This window comes from Bufo gargarizans, chromosome 2 (assembly GCF_014858855.1).
Source record: "Bufo gargarizans isolate SCDJY-AF-19 chromosome 2, ASM1485885v1, whole genome shotgun sequence".
In the NCBI taxonomy this organism is placed as follows: domain Eukaryota; kingdom Metazoa; phylum Chordata; class Amphibia; order Anura; family Bufonidae; genus Bufo; species Bufo gargarizans.
Genome location: NC_058081.1, coordinates 498,350,250 through 498,371,762, shown reverse-complemented (window position 1 = coordinate 498,371,762; position 21,513 = coordinate 498,350,250). Strand labels below are relative to the sequence as shown.

Genomic DNA, 21,513 nt, shown 5'->3' with positions numbered 1-21,513 from the left:
AGCTACTATTACTTGTCTGTGAGGAATATGTTTTATACAGGGGTGTTGTATTAGGGGTATTTTGTTATTATTGTTAGAAAGCAAATAATTCCAGTTCTTGATTTAAACCCCTTGGGGCTAGGCTGTTCAGTCTGAAGATCCACTTGCTCTCACATCGCGACATCTGTTGAATAAAGTCTCTGCCTCTTATATTGGGTTTAACCTTTTCGATGCCCCCAAATGTGGATCCAGAAAAGTGTGTAAATAATAGATAGGGTATTCATAATCTTAGCAGTTACAACCTAAAAGGAAATGAACTGTATCTTCTGGGGAAGGGCCTTAAATTTGCCCCTACCGCCAAATTTTGCCCCTACCGCCAAATTTTGCCCCTTCAATGCCTTCATAGGGGTAAAAAAGTTTCTGAGAAATCTTGCTTTAAAAAAATTCTTCATATAGAAAAAAGACACTGCGGATTCAAATTACCTTCTCAAAAAACTCAAAAAATGTGACCAGTCCCAAATACCAGAATAAAAGTAAAAATAAGATTAGTGATACAACTAATTCCAACAAAGTTCCAACTGAGTTACTCCCTACCCCTCCCTACTCAAACAAACGAATGTTAGTGGTCCGAATATCATATCAAAAACTCTCATACATACAGGACTTAAACCCAAGTCCCATTTTAACCCTCTGAATGAATATTCGAATGCCTTTACAGCATTCCAGACCTTGGTACTACGTGACCTGCGTAAGATAAATCCAAATAAAAAACGAAAGGGCGCACAAAATTTATCACCATAACAATAATAACAAAATACCCCTAATACAACACCCCTGAATAAAACATATTCCTCACAGACAAGTAATAGTAGCTTTGAATGACCGGGATGTACCGCATATCTTCTGCTAACAAGCAGATCTAAAAACAGTAGTGTGGGAGTGGACAGCGGTTACCATGGGAACTGGATTCCTATTTACTTCACAGGCCTGACTACAGCAACCATCCCTGACGAAGAGGCCCGCCGGCCTTGAAACGCGTTGGTTTGGTTTTTTGGTCCTCGGAAGTATCTGTACCACAGTTGTGACGTCACACGTTGCGCTTTCGGATTCCCTTACCATCACGCTCCTTCGTGCGCACGTCAGCTGCCGGCCGGAGCGGCGCTCGCCTTTTTCCGAAGTAGAGCAAGAAGAATCACTATCCACCCCGCACTAACGAGTGCTACGAAAATTGACTCCGGACTAAAAGTATCTCCGGACCTACATCCAGCCATACAGGTATTTACACATATTAATTAGATCTCCCCTCAATCGTCTTTTTTTCTAAAGTGAATAACCCTAATGTTGATAATCTTTCAGAGTACTGTAGTTGCCCCATTCCAGTTATTACTTTAGTTGCTCTCCTCTGGACCCTCTCCAGCTCTGCTATGTCTGCCTTGTTCACAGGAGCCCAGAACTGTACATAGTACTCCTGGTCTGATCAGTGATTTGTAAAGTGGTTAAAGTGGTAGAACTATGTTCTTATCATGGCCATCTATGCCCCTTTTGATGCAACCCAATATCTTATTGGCCTTGGCAGCAGCTGCCTGACACTGGTTTTTGCAGCTTATTTGCTGTTTATTAAAATTCCTATATCCTTTTCCATGTCAGTGCTACCGAGTGTTTTACCATTTAGTATGTACAGGTGACTTGCATTATTCCTTCCTATGTGCATAATCTTACATTTGTCAGTGTTAAACCTCATCTGCCACTTATCTGCCCAAGCCTCCAATCTATCCAGATCCCTCTGTAGTAGTATACTGTCCTTTTCAGTGTTAATTACTTTACACAGTTTAGTGTCATCTGCAAAAATGTATATTTTACTATGCAAGCCTTCTACAAGATCATTAATAAATATATTGAAGAGAATAGGGCCCAATACTGACCCCTGAGGTACCCCACTAGTGACAGTGACTCAATCTGAGTGTGTACCGTTAATAACCACCCTGTTTTCTATCACTATCACTCACCCACATACAGACGTTTTCTCCCAGTCCGAGCATTCTCATTTTATATACTAACCTTTTATGTGGTACGGTGTCAAATGCTTTGGAGAAGTCCAGATATACGACATCCATTGATTCGCCGTTGTCAAGTCTAGAACTTACCTCCTCATAGAAACGGATTAAATTAGTCTGACATGACCAATCCCTCATGAAGCCATGCTGATATGGCGTTATTTGCTTATTTTCATTAAGATCCTCCAAGATAGCATCTCTTAGAAAACCTTCAAACAGTTTACCCACAACAGATGTTAAACTTACCGGCCTATAGTTTCCAGGCTCTGTTTTTGGACCCTTTTTGAATATTGGCACCACATTTGCTATGCGCCAATCCTGTGGGACATTCCCTGTCAGTATAGAGTTTGCAAATATCAGAAATAAGGGTCTGGCTATGACATTACTTAATTCCCTTAGGATACGGGGTGTATGCCATCTGGTCCTGGCGATTTGTCTATTTTAATATTTTTAAGTCGCTGTTGTACTTCTTCCTGGGTCAGACAGGGCACTTTTAATGGGGAATTTATTTTTACATTGTGCATTTCATCTGACAGTTTATTTTCCTCAGTGAATACATTGGAGAGAAAAATATTTAACAGCTTTGCTTTCTCCTCATCGTTCTCTGCAAATCCCCCCTCATTGCTCTTTAAAGGATTTATACTTTATAACAATTGAAGAACATATTAGGGTTAGTTTTACTCTCTTTGGCAATTAATCTCTTGGTCTCTAGTTTGGCCACTTTTAGTTGTTTTTTTACGTGTTCTTTTTTTTCCCTTATAGTTTTTCTGTGCTTCTCTCAGCTCTTCCTACGCCAGTGATGACCCCTTCATCTGTCACATGGCTTATGCACAGCTCAGCTGCGTTGAAGTGAATGGGGCTGAGCGAAATACCAAGCACAACCGCCATCAAATGTACGGCGCTCTGCTAGGTGAGCTGCTAGAAGTTCCTTTTCAAAAAGCTGATCAGCAGAGGTGCCGGGTCTTGGATTCCCACCGATCAGATACTGATGGCCTATGCTGAGGAAAAACCTTGGAAAACCCTTTTAAAATCAATCAATTGTGCTACAAAAAGTCGCAGTGTAGCTTAGGCCTTAGGATCTGTGTGCCTTAAGCAAGACTTGATCAGAGCTGGTCTTTGGCCTCTGGATGGAATCAATAAATGGTTGCATTCAATGACCATAAGAAGAGATTTGGAAAATAATGACAAATTGAAACACAAAGTATATTAGACAGTTATATAACTTTTCATTATTTGACATAAAACCGAGAGGGAAGGGGGTTGAAAAAAAGCATTCTGTAGAAGCAAGGGATGATGTCAGGCAACTATGAAAATAATCATACAAGGGATGGGGCTTGAAAAAGTATGGTCGTCGGTATTAGATGACTATTTTGCTACTACAGAGGATTGTGTGTTTTGGATGTAATTACATAACTCAACTCCACCGCCAAGTGACTCCATAACAGACTTTGGAGTCTCTGGTGTTAATGATGGCTGAGTTTCATATACATGAAAAGACTTGGACACTCTTCTGGATGTGCTCACATATGGTCTCGCATTCTTTCTTCTACCTTCTTGGAAACTTTAACTGGCAAACATGAAATTTATTGTTCTCACCGATCACAGGATTCTATGTACAAGGTAATGGTTTTCTGATGTCAGAAAACTTCATGATCCATAGGAAAGTGCACAGATAACTCAGCCTAGATCTCGAATTCTTCGACAATAGGGATTAGACGACACATGTGGATCAGCGGGACTGTATTCCACTGCCAAGGCTCTGCAATCTCATCTGCAACTTGATTCTAATGTCATAGACAGGCAGTTAGTCACTTTTTAAGTCAGTTTTAAAGACCAGTGTGTACAAACATCAGTTTTGGAATACCGCAATATTCATACTGACCACTGGATGTCAGCATAATAGCCTCACTAAACCAGAAATACCTCACTTTACAGCAGCTGTAAAGTAGATAGAGATTGACAATTCTGTTATATTCCTGGAGTTCAGATACGCGGGATTACAGGAAAAAAATAGTGTGATATGTAAAGTCGGCACACTTTTGTAAGTGCAGTTTTTGCAATTATTTTAGCATATAACACTCTGTTAAACTAGTTACATTTACTGCCCAAACTATATCTAAAGTTTAGGGCTGCATTAATTGATCTTGCAGTTCAGCAATAACCAAGAACATGTGCAGGTCAATAAACCATATGTTCAGGTCTGTTTCGATTGCCAGTGAACCAACTGTAATGATTTCTCCTTACAGGTGGCTGCAGAATATTTTAAGAACACAACACTTCTACTCATGGGGGTCATCTGCTTGGCAGCTTCAGTGGAGAAATGGAATCTTCATAGGAGAATAGCCTTAAGGATGGTCATGTTATCTGGAGCAAAGCCGGGAATGTATGTGCAAGGGGAGAGGGCACTATACAATCAAAATTGCATAATGAGTAGATTTGGGGAATGGATTCATAGGTGTATATAGAGCAGTAATATACTGATGTACTGTATATGATGTAAGATGCATAAAACCAACTACCATAGAACTGCATCTTATATACTACTATAATACTGCCTCATGTGTAAAAGACCATAATTACTATAATACTGCCTCATATGTACATGAAAATAACTATAATACTGCACCCTATGTACGCAATTATAACTACTATAATACTGTATTGTATATGTACAAGAATATAACTACTATAATACTGCGCTCTATGAACAATATATCTACTATTACACTGCCTCCTATGTACATGGTTATAACTACTATAATTTTGCCTTCTACTGTATGTATCAACAATACAACTACTATACAACTGCTTTATTATAATACTAACCCATGTTCAAAAATATAGCTGCTATAATAGTGCCTTTTGTGGTCACGAATATTACTATTATGATGTGTCTATGAACAAGAATATAACTACTCATAGATGGATGGTACGTGTATTTTCTGTTCCTAATTTGAATATAACTCACTGCCTAGAAGAACGGTTAAAAAGAACATAGCAAAACTTTATTAAGGATATAAATAATAAATAAAATAAGGCTAATCCCTCTCTCAGTGTATAGAGATAAGGGGGGCTTGGAATGATCAGTTAGTCTTGAATCAAGCAGTGGAAGGGGTTCTCCTGGTACTACTCTGGTTGTCAATTTTAAGGACACTGTGCTTTATCTGGGCTAATGATATGGACCCCTTGTTGAACTAGGCACCCGAGATCTATCCAGGTTAGCCAACACACCTGGTTTTGTTAAGGTGCTGAGGGTTGGCACAACTTGGACTGCATAATCACAGCAGTCCAGTCTAGTGTATGTTATAATACACTCTGGGGAGACTCGCAGATGGTTTTTTGGTGACTGCGCATATCCATAAGTTTTGCCAATTCTCATCCGCTGTCTGATGTATCGGGAGGTGACATACATACCCTCACCCAGCATTCACCCCATCTGCCTATCTCTATACACAGAGAGAGATTAGCCTTATTTTATGTTCTTTTTAACCATTCTTGTAGGCAGTGAGTTATCTACTATAAAACTATGCCCCAATGTACAAGAAGAAAACTACAGTATTGCTCCCCACATATAAGAATATAACCTCCTATGTACAAGAAAATAATTTCTGTAAAACTGCCTCCTATGTACAGGAATATAACTTCTATAATAATGCTTCTATGTACAAGAATAGAACTACTCTAATACTGCCCCTAGGTACAAGAATATAACTACTATAATACAGCCTCCTATGTACAAGAATATAACTACTATAATACAGCCCCTAGATACAAGAATATAACTACTATAATGCTTCCTCTAGGTACAAGAATATAACTACTATAATACAGCCTCCTATGTACAAGAATATAACTACTATAATACTGCCCCTAGGTACAAGAATATAACTACTATAATACTAACTGCTATGTACAAGAATATACCTAATATAAAACTGTACCCTATTTACAAGACAATAACTACTATAAAACTGCCTCTATATACAAGAATATAACTGATATAATACTGCCTCCTATGTACAGGAATATAACTACTATAATACAGCCTCCTATGTACAAGAATATAACTACTCTAATACTGCCCCTAGGTACAAGAATATAACTACTATAATACAGCCTCCTATGTACAAGAATATAACTACTATAATACAGCCTCCTATGTACAAGAATATAACTACTTTAATACTGCTCCTAGGTACAAGAATATAACTACTATATCACAGCCTCCTATGTACAAGAATAAAACTACTATAATACTGCCTTCTATGTACAAGAATATAACTACTGTAATACTGCTTCCTATGTACAAGAATATAACTACTATAATACTGCCCATTATGTACAAGAATATAACTTCTATAATACTGATTGCTATGTCCAAGAATATACCTAATATAAAACTGTACCCTATTTACAAGACCATATCTACTATAATACTGCCTCCTATGTACAAGAATATAACTAATATAAAACTGTCCCCTATATACAAGAATATAACTACTATAATACTGCCTCTATGTATAAGAATATAACTACTATAATAATGTCCCTGTATACAGGAATATAACTACTATAATACTGCTTCTTATGTACAAGAATATAACTACTATAATACTGCTTCTTATGTACAAGAATATAACTACTATAATACTGTCCCTGTATATAGGAATATAGCTACTATAATACTGCTTATGTACAAGAATATAACTACTTTAGTACTGTCCCTGTATACGGTAATATAACTACTATCATGCTGCTTCTTATGTACAAGAATATAACTACTATAATACTCTCCCTGTATACAGGAATATAACTACTATAATGCTGCTTCTTATGTACAAGAATATAAGTACTATAATACTGTCCCTGTATACAGGAATATAACTACTATAATACTGCCTCCTATGTACAAGAATATAACTACTATAATACTTCTGTATACAGGACTAACTTCTATAATCGTACCTTTGTACAAGAATATAACTACTATGTCTAAATGTCTCTATCACATGTGTTTTCTCTCCAGGCTCCTAATGTGCTTCATGTGCTGCACTGCTTTGCTCTCCATGTGGCTCTCAAATACATCATCCACCGCCATGGTGATGCCTATTGCTGACGCAGTTCTGCAGCAGCTGACAAGCGCTGATGAGGAGCATGAGGGGATGGTGGTCAATGGCTCTACTGCACATGAAAACGCACAGCAGAAAGGTCACCCATAAGTTTTGCCTTTTATTGTCCTCCACCTTTACGGATAATGCCATTAACCCCTTTACTACCATAGACCACCAGGAACATTCGTTTTTCACCTCTAACCTACCCTAGAGCTCCCGGAATATTAACCTATAACCACCCTTGAGCATCTCAGATTACTTTTAACCATTTTACTATCCTAATGCACCAAGGATACTATTCCCAAATGCTAGAAATATCTGTATAGAACAGATATGATCCAAACCAAAATAAATAGCAGACAGTGATGGGGCCTACAGGTTTGGAAGTGACTAATGACAGAGTTTGCACTTTGTACCTCAACTCTTTTTTATATTATGAGTATGTTGCTTCATATAGAACAAAGTTGCCGTAAAAATTAGAAAACAACTACGATACGTCGTTATATATTTCACCGCTGCAGTCCAAACTGTGACGTGGGTAAGTCTCACACTTTAAAAGCAATAAAGTCAAACAGACCGCTCTGCAGTACATCAATATGAATCTCCTCGTCAATCACAACGGGCTAGTTTTCATCGGACATTGAAAACACCATCCAGCTCCCCAGGAAAGCGTCTCTCCTCTTCCAGACTCTCCTGTAGGGATCAAGGATTCGCCACAATGGTGAAGTATTGCCAGCCTCCGTAAATATAAAAAGGGTTTATTCTACTTACAAACACATCCTTGTTAAAAGCACAACAAAGTCTTAAAACCGCATGCACATCCACACCCAGTTTTTATTTATCATAGAGCAAAGTTGCAGCCCAGAAGAGCCATCAATTGAGATGTTCCCCAGTAATAAGTGAAGACCAACATGACAACTAAAACTTTCACTTAATATGTCTGGACCTTATATAACATTCTCTGAAATAATTTTGGCTTTGCAGGTGGAAAGGAGAAACAAAACCAACCATCAATTGAACTCATATTCATCAACGAGGAGTAAGTGGAATCCATGAGATGAATCACACTGAATGTTTAATAATGAGAAACCTCAGTCCGAATCATAAAAGGTCTTTAGTATGTTAGCAGTTTCATACCAGAAATATTTTAGTGATGTATCTGTGGACCTGGAGAGGTTTAATGTTTGTGGAGCTGCAGGTTCAGATCTCAGTGGGTTTTCCCTGATCCTGACCATGCTCTAACACTCCCAATTCTCTAGCCTGTTTCTTCTCCCTTTCTCTTTTTCTCAAGAAATCTTAGACATCCCCTCAGGAACACACATGCTTTGTGTGAATTCCAAGGACTTGCACTGACCACAGATATCTTTATGGTGCTCAAGAGGAGGCTAGCAAGAAGCTGGGTGGGGACACTACTTGACTGAAGGATAAGACTACACACAGGTTGTTTTTAATGTCCATTCACATGACTGTAGGCCGTCCCTGCCCTTTTTTTCGGACCGTAAACAGAGGTTTCGCAATATACAGGCACCAGTTGTGTGAATCCCGTATAACGAATGTGGACCCACTGACTTGAATAGGTCTATAATCCTCAAGATACGGCACAGTGAGGAGCGGAGGCACATATTGGAAGCACTCGGAAGCACTTTCGTGGGATTTTTGGTCAATGCATCCACACCGCAAAATATAGGGCATGTCCTATCTTTTGCTGTATATTGCATATAGCGGACCCATTCAAGTGAATGGGCTTTTGTCTCAATACGCGATTCACACGGCTGATGCCCATGTATTGCGGACAGCAATTTGTGGTCCACAGCACTGGCATGGGGCACACACGGTCGTGGGAATGAGCCCTTAGTCTGTAAACATCAGGCAGCATCAAACTAGTTGAATAACCAACGGTCTCAATTGAATGGTACACTCCCAAAATATACAATATATCACATCAAGAAAGGAGTGCGTAACACACCGAGTATGAATAATAAAATGTCAAACTTATTAATATCCTTTAAAAAATGAACATTATTTCACAATACATATTTGTGAACCAGCAGGGACTAACCACAGTTGCTCACCACCCTGCTGACAACCACATAACAGTAGTAATGGGCAATAGTACAGAATATGACCACAATAGATGTTGTGAATAAGTCCCAAAGCGGGTACAAAAGGTCACAGATTTTTAAAGTATGAATGCCAGGGTACATATGCCATAGGATAGTCAAAGCAACACAATCATAGCAAAGATCAACCAAGTCTACTAGCCATGCGCTGCAAATAACATGTAGGGCAACATACCAAGGGAACTAGAGATGAAAGCTGGGTGATGGCACTCCTCAACGCGCGTTTCGCATGTGTTCGCTTCCTCAGGAGGAGTACCCTTGTGGTCATTTTCTGTACTATTGCCCATTACTACTGTTATGAGGTTGTCAGCAGGGTGGTGAGCAACTGTGGTTAGTCCCTGCTGGTTCACAAATATGTATTGTGAAATAATGTTCATTTTTTAAAGGATATTAATAAACTTGACATGGAGCATCAAACTAGTGTCTGGTCTGCATAAGAACCAGATACATGGTAGGAGATTTTAATCCAGACTATTTTTAAATATGTTGTACTCTAGGTCAATACAAAAATATAATTGAATGGCAAGCCAAGTAGCCCATAAATACACCAATTTTACACATAGATAGGAAAGTTGGTGGTGCAGTTATGGGAGCATAAAAACTGTAAAATGCATGAGATTACTTATATATAGCCAGGACAATTGATTGACTATGATGCCAAACTTTTTTTTTATCCTAGGGCAACAGCAAAGGACCTCAGCAAACTTATACAAAGCAAGGTACAATTTCACCTTACCAGCTGTTTGTGTGTTTCATCAAGAATTTTGAAATAGTCAGGAATTTAAGTTCTAATCTAAGGGTACTTCACAGCCCTAGAAGAGTAGATTTGGGATCTATGATCTATCTACTGAGCTTACTATAGATGAGGACCTCTTGAGGGGGAACTCTATACACTGAGAAGAAATCACAGCAAGGGAGGGTGGCTGTTGAGGATTTCACAGCTATGGTGGTTGATCTTGTTATATGTCTTTCCACCAGCAGAATCTCAATGGCGTTCATATGATAGCCAACCCTATGAGAATTGTGAAGCCCCCTACTAATGGCCAATCTCTTCCTCAGGTAAGATAACACTGCCAGGGAGTGCCTACAATGTATGATGCAATAACTTTTATTTAAGGTAGAATAATAATTATCCTTTCTAGACCCAGATTCTGGTTCTTCCTTCCACTGAGTCGAAAGATCCAAAGGAACAAGGAAAATACAGATCTAAACATGACCATATGGTCTGCAAATGTCTGTCACTAAGCATCTCCTATGCAGCAACCATCGGAGGCCTCACCACAATTATTGGGACTTCCACCAGCCTTATCTTTCTGGAGCACTTCAAGAAGTAAGAACTTAGAGATGTCCTCTATGCCATCTATTTCCAAGAATGTAACTACAAAAGCGATAGTCTAGTATAGTTCACCCACCCGTTACAAGGAAATAGCTGAATATGCTAAGCTCATGAACTTGCAGAAAGGAGAATGAGAAATCCAGTATAATCCAAAGTCAGACATATGTAGTCAAAAAAAGTACTGTTTCTGACATGTTTCAGCCTGATAAGCAGGCCTAAGTCGTACTATAACACTACCCCCTATGCACAAGGATTTAACTAATATAATTCTATGCTCTATGTACAAGAATATAACTTCTATAATACTGTTCCCTATGTACAAGAATATAACCACTAAAATGCTGGCCCTATGTACTAGAATATAACTGTTATAGTACTGCCCCCTATGTGCAGGAACATAAGTACTATAGTACTACATGTTATATACAAGAATATAACCACTAAAATGCTGGCCCTATGTACAAGAATATAACTGCTATAATATTAAAGGGATTCTGTCATCAGGTTTGGGGCTATAGAGATACAGACATGCACGGCTAGATCGCCGTTAGCATGTTCGCAATATATGTGTCCTATAGGGCTGTCTGGTTTTAATTTCTTTAAAAAAGGATTTTATAGATATGTAAATGAGTGTTGAATGTGTCCAAGGGGCCGTACTAACCTTTCTTGTGCCCAGCCATGCCCAGCTACGCCTGCCTGTGAAACAGCCCAGCACTGCCTATGTCTCCTCCTTTCATCAACGATAGATAGCCATAATTTCGCGATGCGCGAGCTCGTGCATGCGCAGTGCCGGTATAGTGTTCCTTCCCTGTGCTGGCATCAGCCTCAGGGAAAGAACTGCGCATACACGAGCTCGCACATCTCGAGATTACGGCTATCTATCGTTGATGAAAGGAGGAGACATAGGCGGTGCTAGGCTCCTTCACAGGCAGGTGTGGCTGGGCACAAGGAAGGTTAGTACGGCCTCTTGGACACATTCAACACTCATTTACATATCTATAAAATCCTTTTTTAAAGAAATTAAAACCAGACAGCCCTATAGGACACATATATTGCGGACATGCTAGCGGCGATCTAGCCGTGCATGTCCGTATCTCTATAGCCCCAAACCTGATGACAGAATCCCTTTAACCCTTTCTACAATAATATAACTACTATAGTACTGCTCTTTGCACCAGAATAGAGCTACTATAATACTGCTGCTTTGTCAAGAATTTAACTACTATAACACCGCCCCATATGTACAAAAATAGAACTAATATAAGACTGCCTCCTATGTACGAGGACAAAACTACTAGAATCCTGCCCCTTTGTAAAATAATATAACTACTATAATACTACACCCAGGTACATATATAATTACAATAAAACTTCCCCCTGTGTATAATAATATAGCTACTATAATATAGCTAGAGATGAGCAAATCGAAGCTGAGGAAGTGGAATTCGATCCGAATATCAGAAAAAATTTGATTTGCACCGAATGCAAATTTTCTCGTGCTTCGTGGTAACGAACCACATTTTTTCCTAAGATGGCTGCTGCACGTGTGAGGGCATGGAGAAAGGAACTCTGGTAAGGCGGGATCTCCCAGATTGACATGCATGCATGCAGCCAATCAGCAGCCAGCCAGCCCTGTGATGTCATAGCTGTATAAATGGCAACAGACATGTTAGATTCAGCCATTTACATTAGCCGTGTACTGAATGCAAGGAGAGATGGACAGTGTTAGAAAAAACTATTTAATTGTTCAGAAAAAGCGATTTAATAGTGCATTCAAAGATAATTCAAGGTGTAGGGATAGGATAGGGAGGAATCCTTCCACAGCGTTTATGTTGAAATGGGTTCTGAGAGGAGGTGACAGCCTGGGTAATAGGAATAATCCTATTACACCTTGCTGCACTGACTGGGGATCCAAATTGCCCTTATACAGCTCTGTAATTCCAGAAAACCGTTCTTATTAGGGTGTACGTGCTGTTTGATACAGCCATTAACAGGGTTTAGTACAAGGAAATATTTCTACGTTGTATTTGCCCTTGTGCGGTGCAGTTATATGTTCTAAAGCATTTTTTGGCTTTTATTAGTGGGAAAAAAGGGGCTTATTAGCCGTTGTGTGGTGAAGTGCGAAAATTACAGTCCTTTTTGTCGTGTATTAGTGGCAAACCAAAAATATATTTGCCGGTCAGCGGTGCAGTTACAGTATATGTTAAAAAGCCTTTTGTGGCGTGTATTACCGTAAAAACAAAAAATATATTTGCCGATCAGCGGTGCAATTATTTGTTTTAAAGCAATTTTTGCTGTGTATTAGTGGCAAACCAAAAATATATTTTCCGGTCAGCAATGCAGTTATATGATTTTACAAGCCTTTTGTGGGGTATAATACCGTAAAAAGAAAAAATATATTTGCCGATCAGTGGTGCAGCTATCCGTTTTAAAGCCATTTTTACTGTGTATTAGTGGCAAACCAAAAATATATTTACTGTTCAGCTGTGCAGTTATAAGATTGAAAGCCTTTTGTGGCGTGTATTACCGTAAAAAGAAAAAATATATTTGCCGCTCAGCGGTGCTGCTATCTGTTTTAAAGCCATTTTTGCTGTGTATTAGTGGCAAAACCAAAATATATTTGCTGTTTAGGAGTGTAGTTACCGTATTTCTTTTAAAGCCTTTTGTGGCGTGTATTGCCGTAAAAAGAAAAAATATATTTCAGGTCAGCGGTGCAGTTATCTGTGGTAAAGCCTTCTGTGACGTGTATTATCGTAAAAAGAAAATATATATTTGCTGCTCAGCGGTCCAGTTATCTGTGACGTGTATTAGTGGAAAAAGAAAATATATATTTGCTGCTCAGCGGTCCAGTTATCTGTGACGTGTATTAGTGGAAAAAGAAAAAATATATTTGCTGCTCAGCGGTGCAGTTATCTGTTTTAAAGCCAATTTTGGGAAAATTGATGGGTGATTGGAGACTTTCTTCTGTATGAACCGAATTCCATTATACCTTTCATTGATGACATTTTTAATGTGGAACAGGCTTATTTTGGGAAAATTGATGAGTGACTACACACATCCTTTTGCTATATAGACTGAATTACACAGTGGTAAAAAAAAAAATATGTGAAACTGGCTTTTGTTGGTAAAATTGATGGGTGATTGGAGACTTTCTTCTGTATGAACCGAATTCCATTATCCTTTCTTTGGTGAATTTTGTAATGTAAAAACAGGCTTTTGTTAGGAAAATGGATGGGTGACTGCACACCTCCTTTTGCTGTATAGACTGAATTACGTAGTGGTGAAATTTTTTATGTGAAACACGATTTTTTGTGTCAAATTGATGTGTGATTGGAAACTTTCTTCTGTATGAATCGAATTCCATTATCCTTTCATTGGGGAAATTTTTTTATTGCAAACATGCTGATACCTTCTTATATCTGTCTACACTATGTCCACACTCTAGCAGCCAGGTACAGGATATAATAACTTCTTACTTGTAATTAGAAATCCACAGGGCGGTCTCCCTAAAGGCAGGCAAAACCTCTGCTCCATTCTTTGTACAGGATGCTTTCCTAAACTCTGTTCCACAATGTCCATAGAGGAATGTGGCAATACACAACCACGCGTATAGTTGTCCGGTTGTGTCCAGGCTTCTCCCGGTCACTGGTGCTTGTGGAGCCCATGAGCTAATGCTGCTTCTATCTCCACTAGACTCACTCTATATCCATAAGCAACTCTGGTCTGTGCTAGGTAGCTGTAAGGCTGGTTTCCATGCTCCCTCAGCCTGGCCACAGCCAAAGGGCTAAAATGGCAGCTACATCCTGGACAGGTGCTGCTCCACACCTCCTCACACATAACTAGCTTCCTTCCCGTTCTTCTACTGTTCTCCTGTTCTCCCCTGTATTAGCAAACCCTCTGATATATATAAAAGTGGTGCCAGCACCGCCTAGGGGTGAATAGATGTAAAGACACTCTCCTCTAAAACAGCCTGTTATAATGAATTTACAGTTTACACAGCAATATATTGACATGATATATACAGAAGTTTGAAGTGGCCACAACCATCACTAAGTGGGTGTCACGGTCCCTCCAATGACAGAGATGAGAATATCTGAGAAATTGGCGGCACGTGAGGTTATCTGACAGTCTCTCTGTTCTCACCTTGATGTGTTGTTGTTTTGTAATGACCACACCTCTCGTCAGGTGCAGATTGTGGTCATTACTGAGGCTCTATTTAGTCCTGACTCACACTGCTTACCATGCGGTTGATATTTACTGCTTAGTGTCGGTTAAGCTGGAGTGTTTTTCCTTTGGATCTCCAGCTCCTCCATTCTTCTTTAACCCCTTAAGGACTCAGCCCTATTTCACCTTAAGGACCAGGCAATTTTTTGCAAATCTGACCAGTGTCACTTTAAGTGCTGATAACTTTAAAACTCTTTGACTTATCCAGGCCATTCTGAGATTGTTTTTTCATCATATATTGTACTTCATGACACTGGTAAAATGAAGAAAAAAAATTCATTGTTAACTATAAAATTTACCAAATTTACCAAAAATTTGTAAAAAAAATTGGCAAATTTCCACGTTTCAATTTCTCTACTTCTATAATACATAGTAATACCTCCAAAAATAATTATTACTTTACATTCCCCATATGTCTACATCATGTTTGGATCATTTTGAAAATTATATTTTATATTTTGGGGATGTTACAAGGCTTAGAAGTTTAGAAGCAAATCTTGAAATTTTTCAGAAATTTTCAAAAACCCAATTTTTAGGGACTAGTTCAGGTCTGAAGTCACTTTGCGAGGCTTAAATAATAGAAACCACCCAAAAATGACCCCATTCTATAAACTACACCCCTCAAGGTATTCAAAACTGATTTTACAAACGTCGTTAACCCTTTAGGTGTTCCACAAGAATTAATGGAAAATAGAGACACAATTTCAAAATTTCACTTTTTGGGCAGATTTTCCATTTTAATAAAAAAAATTCCAGTTACAAAGCAAGGGTTAACAGCCAAACCAAACTCAATATTTATGGCCCTGATTCTGTAGTTTACAGAAACACCCCATATGTGGTCATAAACCGCTGTACGGCACACGGCAGGGCGCAGAAGGAAAGGAATGCCATACGGTTTTTGGAAGGCAGATTTTACCTGACTGTTTTTGTTTTTTACACCATGTCCCATTTGAAGCCCCCCGATGCACCCCTAGAGTAGAAACTCCAAAAAAGTGGCCCCATTTTAGAAACGGGATAGGGTGGTAGTATTGTTGGTACTAGTTTAGGGAACATATGATTTTTGGTTGCTCTATATTACACTTTTTGTGAGGCAAGAGAACAAGAAATGGCTCAGTTTTTATTTTTTTATTATTTACAAAATTCATCTGACAGGTTAGATCATGTGATATTTTTATAGACCAGGTTGTCACGGATGCGGCGATACCTAATATGTATACTTTTTTATTTTTTTATGGAATTTTTACACAATGATTTCATTTTTGAAGCCAAAAAAATCATCTTTTAGTGTTTCCATAGTCTGAGAGCCATAATTTTTTCTGTTTTTGGGCAATTACCTTGGGTAGGGTATGATTTTTGCTGGATGAGATGACAGGTTTATTTAGCACAGTTTTTAGCACACCCCTAGAGTAGAAACTCCAAAAAAGTGGCCCCATTTTAGAAACGGGATAGGGTGGTAGTATTGTTGGTACTAGTTTAGGGAACATATGATTTTTGGTTGCTCTATATTACACTTTTTGTGAGGCAAGAGAACAAGAAATGGCTCAGTTTTTATTTTTTTATTATTTACAAAATTCATCTGACAGGTTAGATCATGTGATATTTTTATAGACCAGGTTGTCACGGATGCGGCGATACCTAATATGTATACTTTTTTATTTTTTTATGGAATTTTTACACAATGATTTCATTTTTGAAGCCAAAAAAATCATCTTTTAGTGTTTCCATAGTCTGAGAGCCATAATTTTTTCTGTTTTTGGGCAATTACCTTGGGTAGGGTATGATTTTTGCTGGATGAGATGACAGGTTTATTTAGCACAGTTTTTATTTTTTACGGTCTTCATCTGAGGGGTTAGGTCATGTGATATGTTTATAGAGCCGGTCGATACGGATGCGGCGATACCTAATATGTATACTTCTTTTCCCCCCTAATTTTTACCATTTTTTTTTTTAACTTTATTTGGGGAAAATTACGGTTTTGTTTATTTTTACTTGAAACTTTAAATTTTTTTGGGGGGGGGAAACTTTATTTTTTCAACTTTTTTTTCACTTAATTTTTTGTCCCACTTTGGGACTTGAACTTTTGGGGGTCTAATCCTTTACAATGCATTCCAATACTTCTGTATTGGAATGCATTGGCTGTATGAGTAATACTGTGTGCATTACTCATACAGCTTCCGGCCTGTGAGATCCAGGGGGCTGGACCTCACAGGCTCTTCACCGGAAGGCAGCGCCTTCCTTAGGCATCGCGCTGACTTCCATGCCATCGGGTCCCCCCCACAGCCCCATGGGGACCCGATGGCACCGCCGTCGCACCAGGTAAAAGCCGCAAACCGCAGGTCTGAATTGACCTGCGGTTTGCTGCGATCGCCGACACGGGGGGGTCCCTAAGAGGTTAAAGATAAGTGCATTCAGTTTAGAATTTTGTTGTTTGCTTGTGTGTGTTGTTTTCTAGGCCAGTGTTTCCCAACCAGTGTGCCTCCAGCTGTTGAAAAACTACAACTCCCAGGATGCCCGCACAGCCAAAGGCTGTCTGGGCATGATGGGAGTTGTAGTTTTGCAACAGCTGGAGGCACACTGGTTTGGAAACAATGTTCTAGGCCTCAGGGAGACGCTGGTTCCTTCATCTGGGAAGGAACCAGTAGTCTCATTCCCTGCCACCATTTCTAGTGATTCCAGGGTCTCCAGGGCTAAGGTTCCGGTGTATGAGTATTACCACCTTCTGGGTCTACTAAGCTGGCAGGACTCAGGGAGAGGTCTAGAGATTCCTAGGAGGTCACCATCCCTCTTCCTTAGCTTTAAGGCCTAGACTCTGGTCAATTCCCTTCTGTGTGCATTCTGGTGTTTTCCCTCCCAATTACATGTGACAGTGGGACATAGCGCTCATCTCAATAGTCATCTTCCTGTGCTGCGGCGGGGAAGGGGAGGGAGAGGCGTGTCCCTTCCCCTTCCTCTTATAGACTGCAGGCACTAGGCCGGCTCAGGCGGCGCGATGACGTCATCGCGCCGCCTGAGCCATACAGCGCGGGACACAGGCCGGAACAGGCCTGCATCGCATCGCTGACATGGAGGTAAGTATAAATGTTTTTTGTTTTGTTTTTACAATAGTTTTACAGGCAACTTAGGGGGGCTCTTGTTACTGGCACATTGGGAGGGCTTATTACTGGCACATGAAGGGGGGGCTTATTACTGGCACATGAAGGGGGGGCTTATTACTGGCACATGATGGGGGGCTTATTACTGGCACATGATGGGGGGGGCTTATTATTGGCACATGATGGGGGGGCTTATTACTGGCACGTGATGGGGGCTTATTACTGGCACATGATAGGGGGCTCTTGTTACTGGAACATTGGGGGGCTCTTATTACTGGCACGTGATGGGGGGCTGGGCTCTTATTACTGGCACATTGGGGGGCTTTTGTTACTAGCACATGATGTGGGGCTCTTATTACTGGCACGTGATGGGGGGCTCTTGTTACTGGCACGTTATTGGGGGCACTTATTACTGGCACGTTATTGGGGGCACTTATTACTGGCACATTATTGGTGGGCACTATAGGGGCATCTACTGAGGCCACAAAGAAGGGGTATTTTATATGGGGGGCTCTGTACAGTATCATTTTATACTGGGACACATTATGGTGGGTACTATGGGGAAGGGGGGAGAGGAGTACTATGGAGTCATCTACGGGGGGCACTAAGAAGGGGTATTGTATACTTGCAAATTAGGGAGGACACTGAGGGCATCTACTGTGGCACTATATATGGGGCATTTTATACTGGTACATTATGGGGTGCACTAGGAGGAAGGGGGGAGAGGAGCACTATGGGGGCATTTACTGGGGGCACTATATAGGGGAATTTTATACTGGCACATTATGGGGACATTAGCTCAACTGGGGGCATTACAAGGGGGTATTTTTTGCATTGTCGCATTATTTCTACTGGGGGGGGGGCATTATGGTGAGCTTTATTACTCCCCCATTGTATGACCTCCTAGTAGCAGCACCAGCCTCTCCCTGCTCTGTGACCCCTCTTCCCCTTCTCCAAATCCTTATTATGAAATCTTTCTCATTAGGATAAAGCACATCAGCCCTGCCGAGCCCCCGGCCAAAGTGTGGAAGTGGTGTCCGAGATCCCCAAGGGCCAAGCCAAGTAATTGTAAGTTTTCATGTGAAATATGTTTATGTTATACACATATAGCCTACAATTTGCCACACAATATACAGTATACCGCTACACTGTGCCACACAATATACAGTATACCTCTACACTGTGCCACACAATATACAGTATACCGCTACACTGTGCCACACAGTGTACAGTATACCGCTACACTGTGCCACACAATGTACAGTATACCGCTACACTGTGCCACACAATGTACAGTATACCGCTACACTGTGCCACACAATGTACAGTATACCGCTACACTGTGCCACACAATGTACAGTATACCGCTACACTGTGCCACACAATATACAGTATACCGCTACACTGTGCCACACAATATACAGTATACCTCTACACTGTGCCACACAATATACAGTATACCTCTACACTGTGCCACACAATATACAGTATACCTCTACACTGTGCCACACAGTGTACAGTATACCTCTACACTGTGCCACACAGTGTACAGTATACCTCTACACTGTGCCACACAGTGTACAGTATACCTCTACACTGTGCCACACAGTGTACAGTATACCTCTACACTGTGCCACACAGTGTACAGTATACCTCTACACTGTGCCACACAGTGTACAGTATACCTCTACACTGTGCCACACAGTGTACAGTATACCTCTACACTGTGTAGTCTGTTCTATAAGCACCCTTGTTCTGTGGCGGCGGACAGAAATTAATCTGGAAGTGCCCCTCCCGAGACCAGGCTCTGGATCCGCCACTGGTCTGGACCGCTCCCAGGAGTGTACAATTTCTTCTAAACTGTGATCTGTATGCTCTGACTTGTAGAAATCGGCACTCGCTCGGTAACAACTAACAGGCAGTGCCTGTAGGCTGTAGCCTGGCCCTGTTACCGAAGCTAGCCGAGTGGTGTAAGGTTCAGGTACTAGTAGAGATGAGCGGCCGCTGAATCCTGATTTAAAGTTAAAGTTACTGCAGGATATGGATTACAGTTTAGAAATGTCAAATGTACACTGTGAGCGGCGGGAGGGAGATCTGTGGATGACACTTTTATAGGGAGGGGGATCTGTGGATGACACTGTTATAGGGAGGGTGATCTGTGGATGACACTGTTATAGGGAGGGGGATCTGTGGATGACACTGTTATAGGGAGGGGGATCTGTGGATGACACTGTTATAGGGAGGGGGATCTGTGGATGACACTGTTATAGGGAGGGGGATCTGTGGATGACACTGTCATAGGGAGGGGGGTCTGTGGATGACACTGTCATAGGGAGGGGGGTCTGTGGATGACACTGTCATAGGGAGGGGGGGTCTGTGGATGACACTGTTATAGGGAGGGGGTCTGTGGATGACACTGTTATAGGGAGGGGGGTCTGTGGATGACACTGTTATGGAGGGGGAAAAGGGGATGATACTGTCATGGGGTTGATCTGTGGATGACACATATAGCATAAGATGCTATATACGGTATGTGTCATCCACAGATCCCCCGTATAGCAGTGTCATCCACAGATCCCCCTCCCTATAAAAGTATCATCCACAGGCAACTAGGACATGTTGAAATCTGAGTGATTTTTTATTTTAAACCACAGACAGCAGGACTTTTCTTCCCTGTTGCGGTTTTAGGTATTGGGTAAAGTATTGCAGCATTTCTAAGCGTACTTGTGTAAATGTATCGTTGTTATAGCTGCCCCCCCTACTTTTGTTCTGGCCCCCAGTGTGCCCCCCCCCCCCCCAAAAAAAAATTGAAAGCTAGAGACGCCACTGGATAGAGGACACATGACAGCTATGCTGCTGCTGAAAGTGAGCAGGATGGGAAATGAATGTGCAGCTGTCACACCGCACTGGAGGTGGATTTATCGCCGATAAGGCTCACCTGAACCGATTAATGCATTTACATAAGCCCCGGGAAGGAACAGACAAAAAAAACTACCTTATCTCCAGAATGAGAATGAATAAAAGGCTTGTAATGTGGTCACGTGTACACTAGAGGGCGCCTGTAATCCACGACTGAATAACGTCGTCTGCTCCGGCTGCTGCTCTGCAATCAGTGGGAGGGAGTGTATGAACTGGGAGGATGGAGAACTTTCACTGGGTGCATTTCATAGCACACTGCGTCCATAAAGCGGGGGTATTTTTTTAAAATATGAAGCCATTGATGGCTGCAGATTGTGATCCCTCAGTGCACAATGGCAGGCGGTGGGTAATGAAATGTCCCTCATCACATCCGTTGTCTGCCAAGCTCAATTTGATTGCAGCCTTCCTGCCAATATCCGCCCAGAGGCTGCTTGCTGGGGCTTGTGGTTCTCTGCTGCAGCTTCCCTGCCTGTTTGTATCTGAGCGCAGGCAGTTCTTAAAGGGTTAACAGCATGCCCGTCACTGCGCAGGAACTCCTTCCCTTAACCCTGTAAGCGCTGCCTGCGTTCAGATACAAACAGGCGGGGAAGCTGTAGCGGAGAACCACAAGCCCCAGCAAGCAGCCTCTGGATGGATATTGGCAGGAAGACTGCGATCAGATTGAGCTCGGCAGATAAC

The 21,513-nt window shown here is 41.0% G+C and overlaps 1 protein-coding gene across 1 annotated transcript in view; it reads left to right on the top strand.

Annotated features, from left to right (window-relative positions):
* Positions 1-21,513, top strand: part of SLC13A4 (solute carrier family 13 member 4) — a 46,243-nt gene that overhangs the window by 12,591 nt on the left and 12,139 nt on the right. The window contains exons 3-6 of the mRNA XM_044277472.1: positions 4,280-4,416; positions 7,060-7,198; positions 10,243-10,323; positions 10,407-10,594. Coding sequence (XP_044133407.1) covers positions 4,280-4,416; positions 7,060-7,198; positions 10,243-10,323; positions 10,407-10,594 — 545 coding nt within the window. The remainder of the gene's footprint in view (positions 1-4,279; positions 4,417-7,059; positions 7,199-10,242; positions 10,324-10,406; positions 10,595-21,513) is intronic.